This window comes from Falco peregrinus, chromosome 9 (genome assembly GCF_023634155.1).
Source record: "Falco peregrinus isolate bFalPer1 chromosome 9, bFalPer1.pri, whole genome shotgun sequence".
NCBI classification, from domain to species: Eukaryota; Metazoa; Chordata; class Aves; order Falconiformes; family Falconidae; genus Falco; species Falco peregrinus.
This window is the reverse complement of record NC_073729.1, coordinates 20,978,054-20,991,981: the sequence shown is the minus strand read 5'-3', so window position 1 is coordinate 20,991,981 and position 13,928 is coordinate 20,978,054. Positions and strand designations below refer to the sequence as shown.

General features: G+C 48.3%; 1 protein-coding gene across 1 annotated transcript; it reads right to left on the bottom strand.

Annotated features, from left to right (window-relative positions):
• Positions 1 to 8,436: 8,436 nt before the first annotated feature.
• CHST14 (carbohydrate sulfotransferase 14) lies at positions 8,437 to 10,837 on the bottom strand. The gene has a single exon (XM_027795329.2). It carries the CDS (start codon positions 10,619 to 10,621, stop codon positions 9,536 to 9,538), a length of 1,086 nt encoding a protein of 361 aa, XP_027651130.2. The 5' UTR covers positions 10,622 to 10,837; the 3' UTR covers positions 8,437 to 9,535.
• Between the last annotated feature and the right edge of the window lie 3,091 nt (positions 10,838 to 13,928).

Genomic DNA, 13,928 nt, shown 5'->3' with positions numbered 1-13,928 from the left:
CCAGTTATGATGCTTCTGTTTTCTCCATTTGTGGCTTTTTTAAGCCAAAGGACAAAATGCCAATAATAAGGGTATCTGAGGAAAATCATGTGGAGGCACGTGGGCTCCTGCAGAAGTTGTGCGACCGACAAGGTGTCCCCTCCTCCTTCCCACTGGCTCTGGGCCCGAAGATATTTTGCTCATGATGCAACTTCCATTATTTCTATAGCAACCATCTTTTGTCAGGTCTCAAGGCTGGAGATTTTTAACAACTCCATTTGCCAATTCAAGCCCCAGAAGGAAGTGGGCTGCAAAAGGAGAAAGTTCTCATTCAAATGCAAAATAGATGCAATAATAGCTGGGGGGGGGGGGGGGGGCATCGCTTAGGCATGTTGCTTTTCATCCAATCATTCCTCCTTTGCTTGGTTTATACAGTGTGAAAGAGCCTCATCCAGTGACAGTTTTGACACTGAAAGCCACGAAGTGCGTTGGGGCACTCAGACAATGCCAAGCCCAGCTGGCATGGGCCTGAATGAGATTTCCCTCTCCTTAATGAAAAGATATTGGCTTCAATGGGAGCTTTGATCTGGCTCTGCCAAAACCACCCTAGGGTCTCTTGGGAATGTGCTTGATGCCTCCTAGGCCCCAGCCCCTTCCTAGGCCAAAGAGATCCTCTGTCCTCCATCCCCTTCTTGCAAGAAGCATCAGCTTCCATCACATTGTATCTCAGTTCTCGACAAGCCTAAAATTAATGTCTGAAACGTGCCACAAATGGGCTTGTGTGTCATCCCACCAGGAAAAGATGCCCGAGATGCCGGTGCTGCTGCTGAGCACTTGGTGCAGCAAAACCCCAGCCCGAGGGAACAGGGCTCATCGCTTCTGCCCACCTACCGGCACACGGGGCTGTTACTGCTGCGAAATGAATGTTTTGTGCCAGTCTGCCGTCCTGCCTTCCCTAGCTCCTTGCTGGGATATAAGGACACCAGCTCATACCTGGCTCGCTTGCAAATCGGAGTCATGGGAAACTTATAAGCCCCTCCAAAATCTCAGCCTAGACAATCTGTTGGCCTCATCCCTAATTTTTGCCCCAGAGGTCTCACCCAAACCAGCTCTGCCCTGCTTCCTAGGGTAAGACGAGTATTTATTCTCCCTAAGACAACTAACTTCATCAAAGTCAACCTCCTGCCAAATAATTTGGCTGTTCATTAGGAAAAGTAGCAAACTAAGAAGCATTTAGTGCCTGTGCAGTCACTTTTTTTGTTACTGCTTACTTCTGCAGCAGACTAGAGCCAGCAGCAGCCCTTTATGCCAACCTCTTTTCATTGAAGCCTTTTTCCTGTCATCTCCCAACACAAACCAGTACAGAACCAGGACAGGAAACAACCTCGATGGCAATGAAGGGGCAAGGAAGTGGAGCTGGCAGCTGGACACACAGCCTTTCCAAGGGCTCCCCAAAAGGAAGCTGTCTCCTGGGGACCAGAGAAACTTCAATCACTTTCATAAAATCTCATTTAAAACCTGAGGGTGACTATGAACACCAGTTCGAGCATCATGTGGCTTCCCCAGCTCCAGCAACAGCAGCTCTGGTGCAGTGGGCTCAGGTCCGTGCTACTCACCTCATTGCCTGCCTGGGCAATTAGATGAAGCATCTTTTGAATTGTAATCCTGCAAAGACAAAAAAGACCTGGGAAATGCAGACTTCCAAAAGGAAAGCTCTGAATATCCCACCCTTCCCTACAACCTTTTATAATGCCTTTGACAATGGCTTTGCTGTCCTTTTCCGGGACCTTTGTGGGTCTGACAGCAATGTCGGAGCCCTGCTGCCTTGACAAATCTTTGCTGATATCATTACCCACAAAAGGACTCTAAAAGCCTCTGTGGTGTTTTCACTCAATTAATGTTTTAGGGGTTTTTTTCCCTTCACTGAATAAACCCTTCCATTACTCACATGGTTGCTGGGGCATGTGTGTGTACACTGAGCCGTGAGGAAAGCCCAGCTCCAGCCTGGAGGCTTTTGCAGGCTGCTCTGCTGGGCACTTGTCTCAGGCTCCAGCTGATCTTCCAAATGCATCCCCAGCTTGCTTTCTTTTCCCTCTAAACACCCCAATCTCAGCAAAAGCAAAACAGGAAAGATGCCTGCCCTTTGAGACAACAGCAGCATGACATCAAAGTGCCATCCCAGTGCCTTTTTCATCCAGTATTTTAATCTTTATTGGCTTTGCTACCCTTTGGTCCTGCATTGCAGGAGGGCAAGGCAGGGCATGCTCTCATGAGTTAACCAAAAAAATCAGGCAGGGGTGCTCACCTCATTTCAAGGGTGGACAGCCCCTGGACACAGGACTGGCCTTTTTGGGTGCATTTTCATCAACAGATAGCAGAGGAAGCAGCTCTGTTAAAGAGCAAAGCCATGCCTGAAGCACACAAATAAAAACTGCTGTGGTTTTCTCCAGATTTTCATCTTGCTGTTGCATGCAGATACTATTTAAGCCTTGCACACAAAGGCAGACCTGCAGTAAAATTTTTACATCCACCTGCAGAAAGAAAACAGCAGAAAGGGTAGACACACTCTGGACAAACAAAATGCACTGGTGGGATACACATTAAAATCCTGCCTCACCAGATTCACTGAGGAAAGCTTCATTTGACGCCAGGGAGGTCAGGATTTCAGTCCTGCGTTGTACAGCAAGGCTAATCTGCAAAAGATGTTGAAGAAATGAGTCAGGCTGTGAGCAAGGAGAGGGAACGCAGATACTGCCCCAACCCACATCCTCATCTGGTCTGGCGAGACATCTTGGGGTGCAATCCAGCCCCTGGAGACACCTACTCCTGCACTAGGCAGAGGGATTCAGGACCATTCAGCCTCTACCTGGGAGCTACTGGAGGGGAAGCCAGATCTAAATGTGTCTGCAGAGGGATATGTCGTACCTTGAGGACATCTGTGACCTTCATCCCATCCATCCCGGGAGGCTGCTCCTTGCTGTGCTGCTGAGCAATGTCACCCATTAACACTACAACCGAGAGGTTCATGCCCCTATTTCTTTTGGTCTTTTTATAAAAAGTTGTTAGGAAAGCAAGCTAGTATTGATTTGGCTTCATCCACGAGTGAACTCAGCCCAAAAAACCAAGATAAACTTTCTTGCCACTGCAGGATAAAAAAAAAAAGGACACTGCTCATGCACACCCTGTTACACAGAAGGCTGAGCAATTTATCTGTGAATCAGGTAAGGGGGAAGCTACAGTTTTGTTTTAATAGCTCGTTGCATTTTTATAGTGCCTTAGTTCAAGGCTTTCAAGAGATTTTACAAATTCTATTTACCTCTCGGTCCTTTTACCTCTTTACCTTTACCTCTCGGTCATGGGGTTTTGGCTAGGTTTTGATCCAAGAACTGTTTCTGTGGTCTGCTCAGAAGCAGCCCAAAGGCAAAAATACCTCATTGAAGGACCCATCTCACCAAGTTTCCTCCATCAGGCACCAAAATCTTGAGAAAACCACCCTGTTCAGTTTGCCCTAAGCTGCAGTCCCTGCTCCCAGTGTGTACAACTGAAAAAGCACCTCTAAAACCAAAGACAGCCCCCACCAAAAGAGTATAGATGCGAGTCCTCAAAAACAATGCAGGAGCCTCTGATTATAAGGAAATCCTTCAGTACAGCTCAGACCCTCAACAACAAGACACTATCAATAAGCCCCGAGCAGGTATGTATGGGATACCGACTCCACCAAAATCTCTCAGCCTCATTAAACACAATAGATCTCTCAGAGACATTCTCTTTTGGTTCTTTCAAAGTCCTGTCTGCAACGAAAGGAATATCCCAAGGATTGCTCATGCTTCTGCATTGAAAAAGAAATGCAGCTAAAAGCAAGAGACACTGTCTGCGGTGATTTTCCTCTGGCATAAAGAAGGCTGAAAACCAGGAGGAGCAGAAGCAAAGCTGCCTGCCTTCTGCAGGCATTAAAGCAGCCGTTCATGGCACTGCTTACTCCCGCCGTGTTTCAGAAAGCTTTATTCCCCTTAGAGACGGGGTCATGGCTAACAGCCAGCAAGGCGACTGGCAGTGTTAATGCATTTACTTCAGCACCAGTGCCTGGCAAGGAAGGAAGTTATTTCTGCAAAAGCAATAGGAAAAGCCCCACAGGAAAGAGGAAAAACCTGACATATGCCCTGCAGCTCAGCGTGGAGACCAGAGGGAACATGTTTAAAAACCTTTTCTTTCTGCAAGTGGCTGACTGCAATGAGCCTGGCTCAGAAATTCAAAGACACCAGGTTGCAGATGCTGAATTTTAGCTCAGCGAGGGTTCCTCATCACGAGAGCTGGCTCTGCTGCTGGTGGCTGATGCACCCTCCCAAATCATCCAGGCTGAAGTAATTTCTTCTGTGTGCAGTGAAACCACTGAGCTTTGATACCCACTCCCAGCACTGCACTGCAAAAAGCCAGCCACTTGGGGTTTAGGTAGGCTGAAATGAGGCTTTGCAGGCATAACATGGGAATCAGTAAACAAGATGACACACAAGATGAAATTTTTGCAACAGCAAAGGATCCTGACCTGTCCCTCACCCTTGCCCAAAGGGGAATACCAAACGAGCAGCTCCAAATGCCAAAAATCAAATGGCTTTCCTCTTCTCCACTGCTGCAGTCCAAGCACAGTGCTGAAGGTACTAAACATGTTTGGTGCAATTATTTAAAGACCACAAAGACAGAACAGGGATCACTTTCCCACACCTCTCAGAAAATGCCCTACATGCTGGTTAATCACCAGGAAATGGACCTTCCCTCCCACGTGCAGAGGTTTTCCCACACGCCAGTGGCCATTCCTGATGGCAGGGCTCGGAGTGGCGGTACTCCCAGCACTGCAGGAATCGGTCATTAAGCAACTGAATACATGAGTCTCATTTCACAGGAAGATCATCTTAACCAGACTTCTTCATGAGCAAATAAATCAATCCCAGGTGTAACAGACGAATTCTGAGAAATAACCCAGGAAACAAATAAAACCCAATAATCATGACGACAGGTTGAAATTGCCTATTTTTGGTTCTTTATGTGGGGCAATAAAATGCTGTTTTCTGTTTGTATGTAGATAAACCACATTGACTGTACTGAACTTCTAAAGCAGAGAGACATCCCAGAAATCAGCACAGCATAAATGCATGCCTGTTTAAATAGGGAATTCTTTGTGATTTCATCCTGTAACAGTGAGTTACAACAATTTAGGAAGCTGATAATGGGCTTTGGAAAACGTTGCTTGCTTGCTGTTGAGTCTTTTTTTGTCTTTTTTCCTTTCAGGAAAAATAAATGGCAACAAATTGGACAGACAGGAACACACAGGACAAGGTGGAAAACAACACACCACATGGTGATGGACCGTTATCTTCCAATGCTGGATCATTAAATCCCTGAGAAAAAGGATTTTATGCCCCTGTCCTCTCTCCAGCACAAAACCTCATAATGTATTCCTCATAATACATATAACAACATAATAAAATATAGAAATGTATTCCTACCTGGAGTTAGGAGCAAGTGTTGCCAGCAAGCAGCCCAGGACTGAATGTGCACCAAGCTGCAAATTAATGCCATGAGCCAGGTATTTGGCAACACAAACTTGGGAAACTTGACCTTACAAAAGAGATTTTACCTGCTAGACTCATCCATTGCCTTCTCTGATCACTGCTTTTCCTAAAGAAGTCATTAAAGTATCTATAAAACACCTTGGAAGTTTCCTTGCAATTAGCAGCCAAGCGCTAGGATAAAATCACCTATTTGGGTGCCTTAGTCACCTCAGGGTGATGCAAATGGCCACGAGATGGAAAAGGCCGATTTCTTCTCTAGTAGAAAAATATTAGCAGAGGACAGTTTCAGCACCATTGGGACTAAAGGGACCTCTGTGGAAAAAGCATCACTTCACATCACAGCGGCCAAGTGCACTCAGCTCTGGAGATTTGCAGGTGTTGATTCAAGGGAAAGAGAATTCATCAGGTCCCAGTTCATCACCAGTAGTCACACGATGAGAGTAAAGCACTCAATTCCTTTCTGCGACACTGTGTTAAAACAGCAAGTGCTGTCAGCATCAAAAGGACACAATAAGTTAAGTTCTCCTCTCAGCTTTGGGTGAAACAGATTAGCAGGTCCAAGAGTTAGCAGAGAAGTAGGAAAAAAAACATGGACATAAATGGCAAAAACTGGTAAACCACTTCTTGTTTGGTTTTAGGTAAGCAGGCCGAGAAGGGACTTATGACAAATTAAAATAAAATAACATTGTGGTATTTTAGGGGGGAATTAGGGGTAGGGGAAACAGGGGTATATTAGAGGGAATCAGAAGTTCTCTGTGTAACAAAGTGGAATTAAACTGCCAGAGTGTCTACGTACCCAGGCATGTTTCTACAGGGAAAACATGAGAACAGCAGGGTCAGGGCTAGGATTTATCAACACAAAATTAGAAAAAAAAGTGAGGGAAATGTAGTAACAAAACCCCAATGCCAAAACCTCAAGCTGTTTACTTGGGGAAGTTTGGGGCATTCGGTACAGTGTTGAGGCTTAAGAAAACATAATTCAAAAAAAGAAAATATCACCTTTTTACTCTGCTGGGTACCTGCAAGCAGGCAGACAGAAAGGCGCAAAAAGGAGCTGCCAAACTGGAACAGATCAGAAAGCAGAAACGTGAAAACAGTTTGATTAAACCAAAACAGTTTGTAACTTTACAGTTTCCTCATCATTTGTACCTGAGTTTCTAGGAAATCCCCTCCTCCCCGCTTTCGTAGATGTTACCCCTGTCCCTGCTTTCCAGGTCCTGCAGAGGAGGGCCAGATCCTGCCCGGCATCTCTTACCTCCAGCAGTTGCTGTCAGCTTTGGTATTTGCTCCTGATTTATTCCACACCGGGGAAACACCTGACAAAAGAAAGAGACGATGCAGCTGCTGAGGGAGATTGCTTTTTCTTCTTCCTACTCAGCCAAAAGCTTTCTCAGGAAATTGTATTATTGGCCACGGATAAAATGAAGTACCGCTAATGGAAACCTGATTGATTTTTCATTTATGCTGACTTGCAGCAAAGAGATAAGAAAATCAAAGGTAGTCCTTAACCTCGATCGTGTAAGAGAAATAAGGTTTAGAGATCCCTGACAAAACACCCGCCTCCGCTTCAGCTTTTGGGAGGCTTTTCCACACTCCATACAGTTTTGCCAGATACGGGACAAACTTCTGCCCAAGCTATGAGGTTCTGCCTACATTAAAACTCTCCTTACAGGAAGGTACAAGGAGGTGGGAGGCCATTTGCTTTTATATAAAGAGAAAAAGGTGTATCTTTACTGGATATCAGTGATACCCAGTAAAAGAATGAGAGTCAAAGAAAAGCAAAATCCTTCTGTGTGCAGTAGACTAAGAGGACAAGAGAGAAAAAATTTAACATAGAGAACAGAAGCTGCAGCAGATAAACAACTGGCACAAACCTTTCCAACTACCAAGAAATAAACATTTAATTAAAAAGCCAATTGCTAAACAAGCAGGAAATGTTCCCTCAGTTTCACAGAAGCAGACAAAGATAGTAAAGTCTAACCAGCTTATTCCCAGCTAGAGAGACCTGAAGGTCAGGCTTAATTAAAGACCACCCCACCACCAGCATCTGTTTTACAAAACAAAATCAGATTCCCAACTGGTACCTGGTACCTTTGGCTGGAGAACAAGACAGATCTCTAGCTCTTTGCACACTGGCACCAAACCTTCATGCCTCATCACCTAAATCACTGGGGACAGACAGAAATTTTGCAGGTTTTAGACTGGGCACAAGAGCAGAAAAGCCAATTTCTAACCCATTTTTTATACAGGATAGGTCGCTGCACAGGCAAAGACGCAGCCAGGAGCTGGAATCCACGAATGCACCAGTCACTGCTCTCCTGCCCAACCACAATGCCATTATCTAAAGTAAAAATCATTCAAAGCTCGGTCCCTGACTTCAACCAAAGGAGACAAATGATTTTGCCAGGAGTTCATAGGTACAGTAAACCTATTTAGTTAAGTCATGCCCTAAGCAGGAATTTTCACCCCACTGCTTTGAGTTTGCCTGGATGCGGCTAGATGCCCTTCTTTCACACAATTTCACAAATGCTAAAGAAAACACCTCAATTTTTCTTCCCTCTTTTTGAGAGATTAATCCCAGGAAAGCACCAGCTCCCCACAGTATCCATAATCCATCCCTACTGCTCTGCATCAACTCCACAGCAGTTAGACGCCTATTTTGCTGCTGCCTGCCGCTTTTCATCCAATTGCCCGTGTCACGTAATCGTCTCATCATTTGACTCGGATGCATTTCTTTCTCCACTTGTTACCACTGCTCCAGCCCTTAAAACACAAATTAATCAAGGCAGGGACTGCCTATTCATCTTACTTTCACACCATGGCTTAGCACGAGGGGCTGAAGGCCTCTCCAATAAATACTAACATCTAAGGAAAAGCACTAAGCAACAGATTAATTCATATAAAAACTTTATTAGAAATGAGGACAGAGCCTCCCAGGAACAACATTCTACATTATCTCCCAAACTTTTACAGCGTAACGGCCATAATTAAATACAAGTAGCTACAAAAACGGTTTGCGCATCTATAAAAGAGGGGAGAACTAATCCTCAAATCGCCACTGCTTCAAACATGGCTGGAGAAAGTGTTTTTCCACAATGGTTTGCACGCACACAGGCACAGACACCCACCGAGGCTGGGAGCTGGCACACTGCTGGTGGGTGTCTCTGTTGCTTTCTGTCCTAGGAACCAGGACGGGGTTTGATCTTACCAGAAGTCTGTATTGCTTTAATTCAGAGAGAGAGAGAGAGAAGAGCAAATCGTTATGGCTTGATATTGCATCTGATATGTTCTGCTGGGTAACTAGTTGGTACTTTCAAATCTTAAAATTGCACAAAAGTGAATATTACCCTATCACTAGTTTTATTTCAATGGTAAATAATAATAATAATAATAATGATGAAAAAGAAGTACTAGTGTCACAGAAAAAAAAAGACCAACATCATTTAACCACCATCTACAGATGAAAAAAATAAAGGATAAATAGGGCCTAGTTTATAAAAGCCTTTTCTTCTACTCACACCCAAAAAACTATCTCCTGTCTAATCCAGGACCAGTTTTAAAAGTGCTAATTTGTTATGAGCGCACTAACCGCTCTATCATGATTGCAATTCAGCCGCATGCTACTTAGTACAAAACACCAAAAAAGAGAAAAAATCCTTGAAATATATCAATTTCTCATCCCTTACAGATGTTTTCCATGTTGTGCCATAAAAAAAGAACTTAAAGCAAAATAGATATACAAAAGCTACTGTGCTCAAGTCAGCGGCATATGTACATGTTAAAATCAGAACAATACAAAAAATGTTCTAGTAGCAAAGGCAATATATAATATTTTATATAAACAGCGTTTGAAAAGTTTAAAATTAGGAAACAATGCATAGAAGACTGCGTTTCACAGGCCCTGCAGCAACGCGTACTGGCAGCAATGGCTGCAGTAGCAAATCCTTGCAGCGAAGGCAGAATTTACACCAGATCCCGAAATGAACAGCTCATTGCCTGCAGAATTCGCTGGTTATGTTGGGAAGGGGATAGGCAAAGAGGGAGAAATCCAGGATATATTTTGGTAACAGCTCTTTTATCAGTCGGCGCTGGGTGTTGCACAGGTAGTAATGGAGCGTTTCTGCTGTCACAGGCTTGTACCAGGACTGCCGCTCAGGGAAGCGGACGAAGGATGGCGACTGGACTTGCTCGAGGACGTAGTTGGCATCGGCGTTCAGCCGCTCGTAGGAGCCAATGAAGTCGTATCTCACGGCGCAGGGCTGGCACAGGTTGTAGATGGGCATCCAGTGCTCGTTCATCCTCTCCGCCTCCTCGTCCAGGAGGTACCGGAGAAACTCGGAGAAGGTCACGTCATCGCCCGCTGAATTCCCCCCATTCTTCCGATACCGCCTGACAATCTCCACCCCGTACTTCTGCTGGTACTCCTTGATCTCCCCAAATTTATTCCTGTAGGCCGACAGCAGCCTCTCCATGGGGTTTCGCACAAAGATGAACTTGTAGTAGTTCTTCAGGCGGTAGCTGATCTCGTCCGGCTTCATGTCCCCCAGGAACACCAGATCACTCTTGTGGTCCATCTTCAGCTTGACGTCAACGCTCTCCAGCGCCCCGTCCAGCACCTTCAGGATGCGCTTCCAGTTGGAGCAGGCCACCTTGGGCACATAGCAGTACAAGAAGCGGTACTTGTCGCTGACGAGGAGGTGGCGCAGGACCGTGCGCCGCTGGCCGGCCGGCAGCTCCCAGACGCTGCGGGGCATGGCCCGCTGCCCGCAGACGGCCCGGATGGTGCGGTTACGGATGTCCCGCAGCACCTCGTAGTCCAGGTCGCCGGGAGCCTCCCCCGCGCCGCCCCGCCGGGACAGCTCCCCGGCCGCCGGGTGCAGCGGCGGGGGCTTCACCTCGGCCAGGATGCCCTTCTCGATCATGAGCAGCAGCCCGCTGGAGGCCAGGATCACGCCGAACATCAGCATGGAGGGCAGCAGCACGGTGCCGCCGCCAGCGCCCCGCAGGCGGGCCCGGCTGCGGCCCGCGGCGGCAGCCCGCCTCACCTCCCCGGGGAAGGGCGGCCGGGGGAACATGGCCTCGGAGGTCGGCCCGCCGCCTCAGCCGCCGCGCCGCATGCCGGGGGCGGAGGGGGCGCCCGGCTGCCGCTCCCGCCCGGCTGCCGCTCCCGCCCGGCTGCCGCTCCCGCCCGGCTGCCGCTCCCGCCCGGCTGCCGCTCCCGCCCGGCTGCCGCTCCCGCCCGGCTGCCGCTCCCGCCCGGCTGCCGGCGCCCGGAGCGAGGCGGGGCGGCGGCCGGCAGTGACGGCCGCGGGGGGCGGGCTGCGCCGGGGGACGGCGGACACTTCGCGGCGGCCCCGCCCCGCATCGCCTCCCTCACGGGGCCGGGCCGGGCGCAGCCCCCGCCCCTGGGGCGGTGTCGTGCGGGGTCCGGGGCCGGCCCCGCTCCGGCGGGGGGCGCCGAGTGTCGCCTGGCAGCCCTCTTCCCCCAGCACGGCTCAGACGGAATTGCGATAGAAGCCCCCGGGCGTTGCGCCGAGTTACAGGGCGCCGCTCGCAGCCCAGCGCTTCCCAGCTCCTGTTTCGCCTTTCTGTGGCTACGTGCAGTGATGCAAGCCTTAATCAAACGGCCGCGGTGCGTTTTCTACAATACCGGGCCAAACTAACCTTAATTCGTTGTCTGGCCGTTCACCACCGCGCGGAGCCAGCAGCCCAGGACGGGCGGTGCAGGGCTCCCGCTGACGGCGCCGAGCGCTGCGGCTCCTCGGTGCCTCCCGCCCGCCGCAGCCCCCGCGTTAACCCCCGGGGACGCTCCCCAACAGCGTCCCGGCCCGAGGCACAGCACCCCCCGGCCTGGCACCCCTGCCTCAGGCACAGCACCCCCCGGCCTGGCACCCCTACCACAGGCACAGCACCCCCCGGCCTGGCACCCTCACCTCAGGCACAGCACCCCCAGGCCTGGCACCCCGGCCTGAGGCACAGCACCCCAGCCTGGCACCCCCGCCTCAGGCACAGCACCCCCCGGCCTGAGGCTCTGACCAGCCGAAGGAGCAAGCAGCCCAGCCAGGGGCCCCTCCGTCGGGCCAGGTTGGCAGCCTGAGCGGCCCTGGCACTACATCGGTGATAAAGATGCCATTTCTGCCTACAGCCCTTTCTGGAGCAGAAACCATGTCATACTGGCATTGTTCCGTGTACTTTCCTTCAGCGCGTTTTCAGAGCGTCCCACAGGGCTTGTGCGCCTTAACTAGTCTTGCAGGGACTCTCCGTCAAAAGCTTTCTTAACATCAAGAGAAAAACAGCTTCCACTTAAGTTTTCTTTGATCAAAAGCCAAGAGCATTTTGTCAGCCAAGGCAGACAAAGCATTTGTAGTGAAGTGTGAGAGCCTGAAGCTAGATGATTTTACATTTTACAGTTTTATTTTGATGTAAATATAGCATTAGCTCTAGGAAGAGGTGGTACATTCTAGCCCACCTTCAGCAGCACGGCTGTAAGGCTGTAAATCCGCACTCAGCAGCGTTACCAGATTTCTGCTCTCGTTTCAGAGGGCAGGTTCAAGGATCCCATCTTCATCTCAACACCAGTGCAAACTGAAGCTGTGCCAACGTATATAATCCGTGGCACTGAGACAAGAATCAAGCTTCCTTGGAAAGTCATCACGTTAAAGAAAAAGACTGATTACGGTAAATTCCAGTACAGGCACTAATATTAGGGCCAAAGCAGCCAAAAGAAATTGTTATTTCTTAGAAGGCGTGCAAGTCTGGCACTGCTTGTCCTCTGTTATTTCTATTTACCCCTAATATCTATAGGTCTAGAGCAGTTATAAACAATAACAGAGTGGTTCCAAAAATATATTCCGTACTGCTAGAAATAGAAGACATTTTTCTCCCAAGTAAGCAAGAGAACTTTGATTTAAGGGCTGGCCCGAAGACAGAGGTATCAGACAGAATGCAAAGTCTCTATAGAAACACCACAGCCAAGCAAATGCACGGTTCAAGGGGCAGTTTTGGTCATTTGCAAGGCTAAACCATGTCACTAAAGAAAATTAACTGTGGTTATTCTGAATGTGCGTATTGCTCACTCTGGATGTTAATTAGATTTTCAAAGCAGTTACAGAAGCTTCATGTTCAGAGTACACAAAACTATGGGAATATACTTCACAGGCAGATCCATTTCTTTGGAAAAGGTACTTTTAGAAAATAAAATGTCACTAAGGAAACCCAACTTTAAGGCTACTGTGATTTGCCTACAAGTTTATACTACAAACCATAAGAGATGGAAGTGTTTAGTTCTTACAGATATATGAGGAGGATTTCTATAATTCACAGCCCTTTTCAAGGTGCTTTCAAAGCCCTCCATTTACCTGTGTCACTTTATTCCAAATTGGTAAAGGCAAACTCCCGTTGTGAATACACATTCTGGCTCTGTCCCAGTTACAGGAACCATGCAGGAGATGCACATGAAAATGGGATGGCCGGCGATGACAGCATCTGCAACGTCTCGCTGATCCTAATGAGAAACTGCGAGGCTGGGAAGGAGGAGGCTGGTGGATGTGCCATTTCACCTAACTGATCTGCTGACTCGTGGTGCTGGTGCACTCTGGACAAACTGTGATGCTTGTTTCTCTACTGCAGGTAAGTATTTCTGCAGTAGTCATCGTCTGGTTGCCTAGCCCAGACTCGTGTGCAATGGCGAGCCACAGTAAACTGATGTTATCAGTGGGGCTTGCCACAGCACGTAGAGCATCATGTTAAGAAACCACCTTCGACGTGGTCTGAAATAACGTGTACCAACTTACTGAAATGTACAATTGTACGAAGGGAAGAGTCTGTCCCTTCGCTTTTCCACATTTAAAAAGACATCCACAGCAGATGTAAAAATCCATGCCTCCTGTAACTTGGACAGCACATGTTGCTGCGTGTCCCCCATACCAGCAGCACTGTAACTCAGCGCAGTGACCTCCTCATTCCACCTGCCCTGCGAGCGCCTGGGAGAACAGGCAGGCTTTGCAGCATGCCCGATAGATTAACCAAACCCAGCTGTCGTGGCTATGTATGGGCAAATCATGGCCTGCACTTAAAGTGCACCTTTCATCCACAGGAATCCTGAACTCTTTATAAATGGTACAGAAGAGAGAGACCCATTCACCAGCCCCAAGTCACAGTCAATTATTTGCATCCTGTGGGTCTACACAGCTCCACAGGACAAGGGAAACCTGCACAGCCCTGCCCATGGAGATACTTCCCCAGAACTCAGAGCGATCCTTACTACCTGGGGGTGTAGCAGCAGCCACTTCCCCACAGTTACTATTACAGGTACATAAAGAAGTTTTTTGTAACTCACAGCCCTTTTCAAGATGCTTTCAAACCCCAACATTTGCCTTCAGA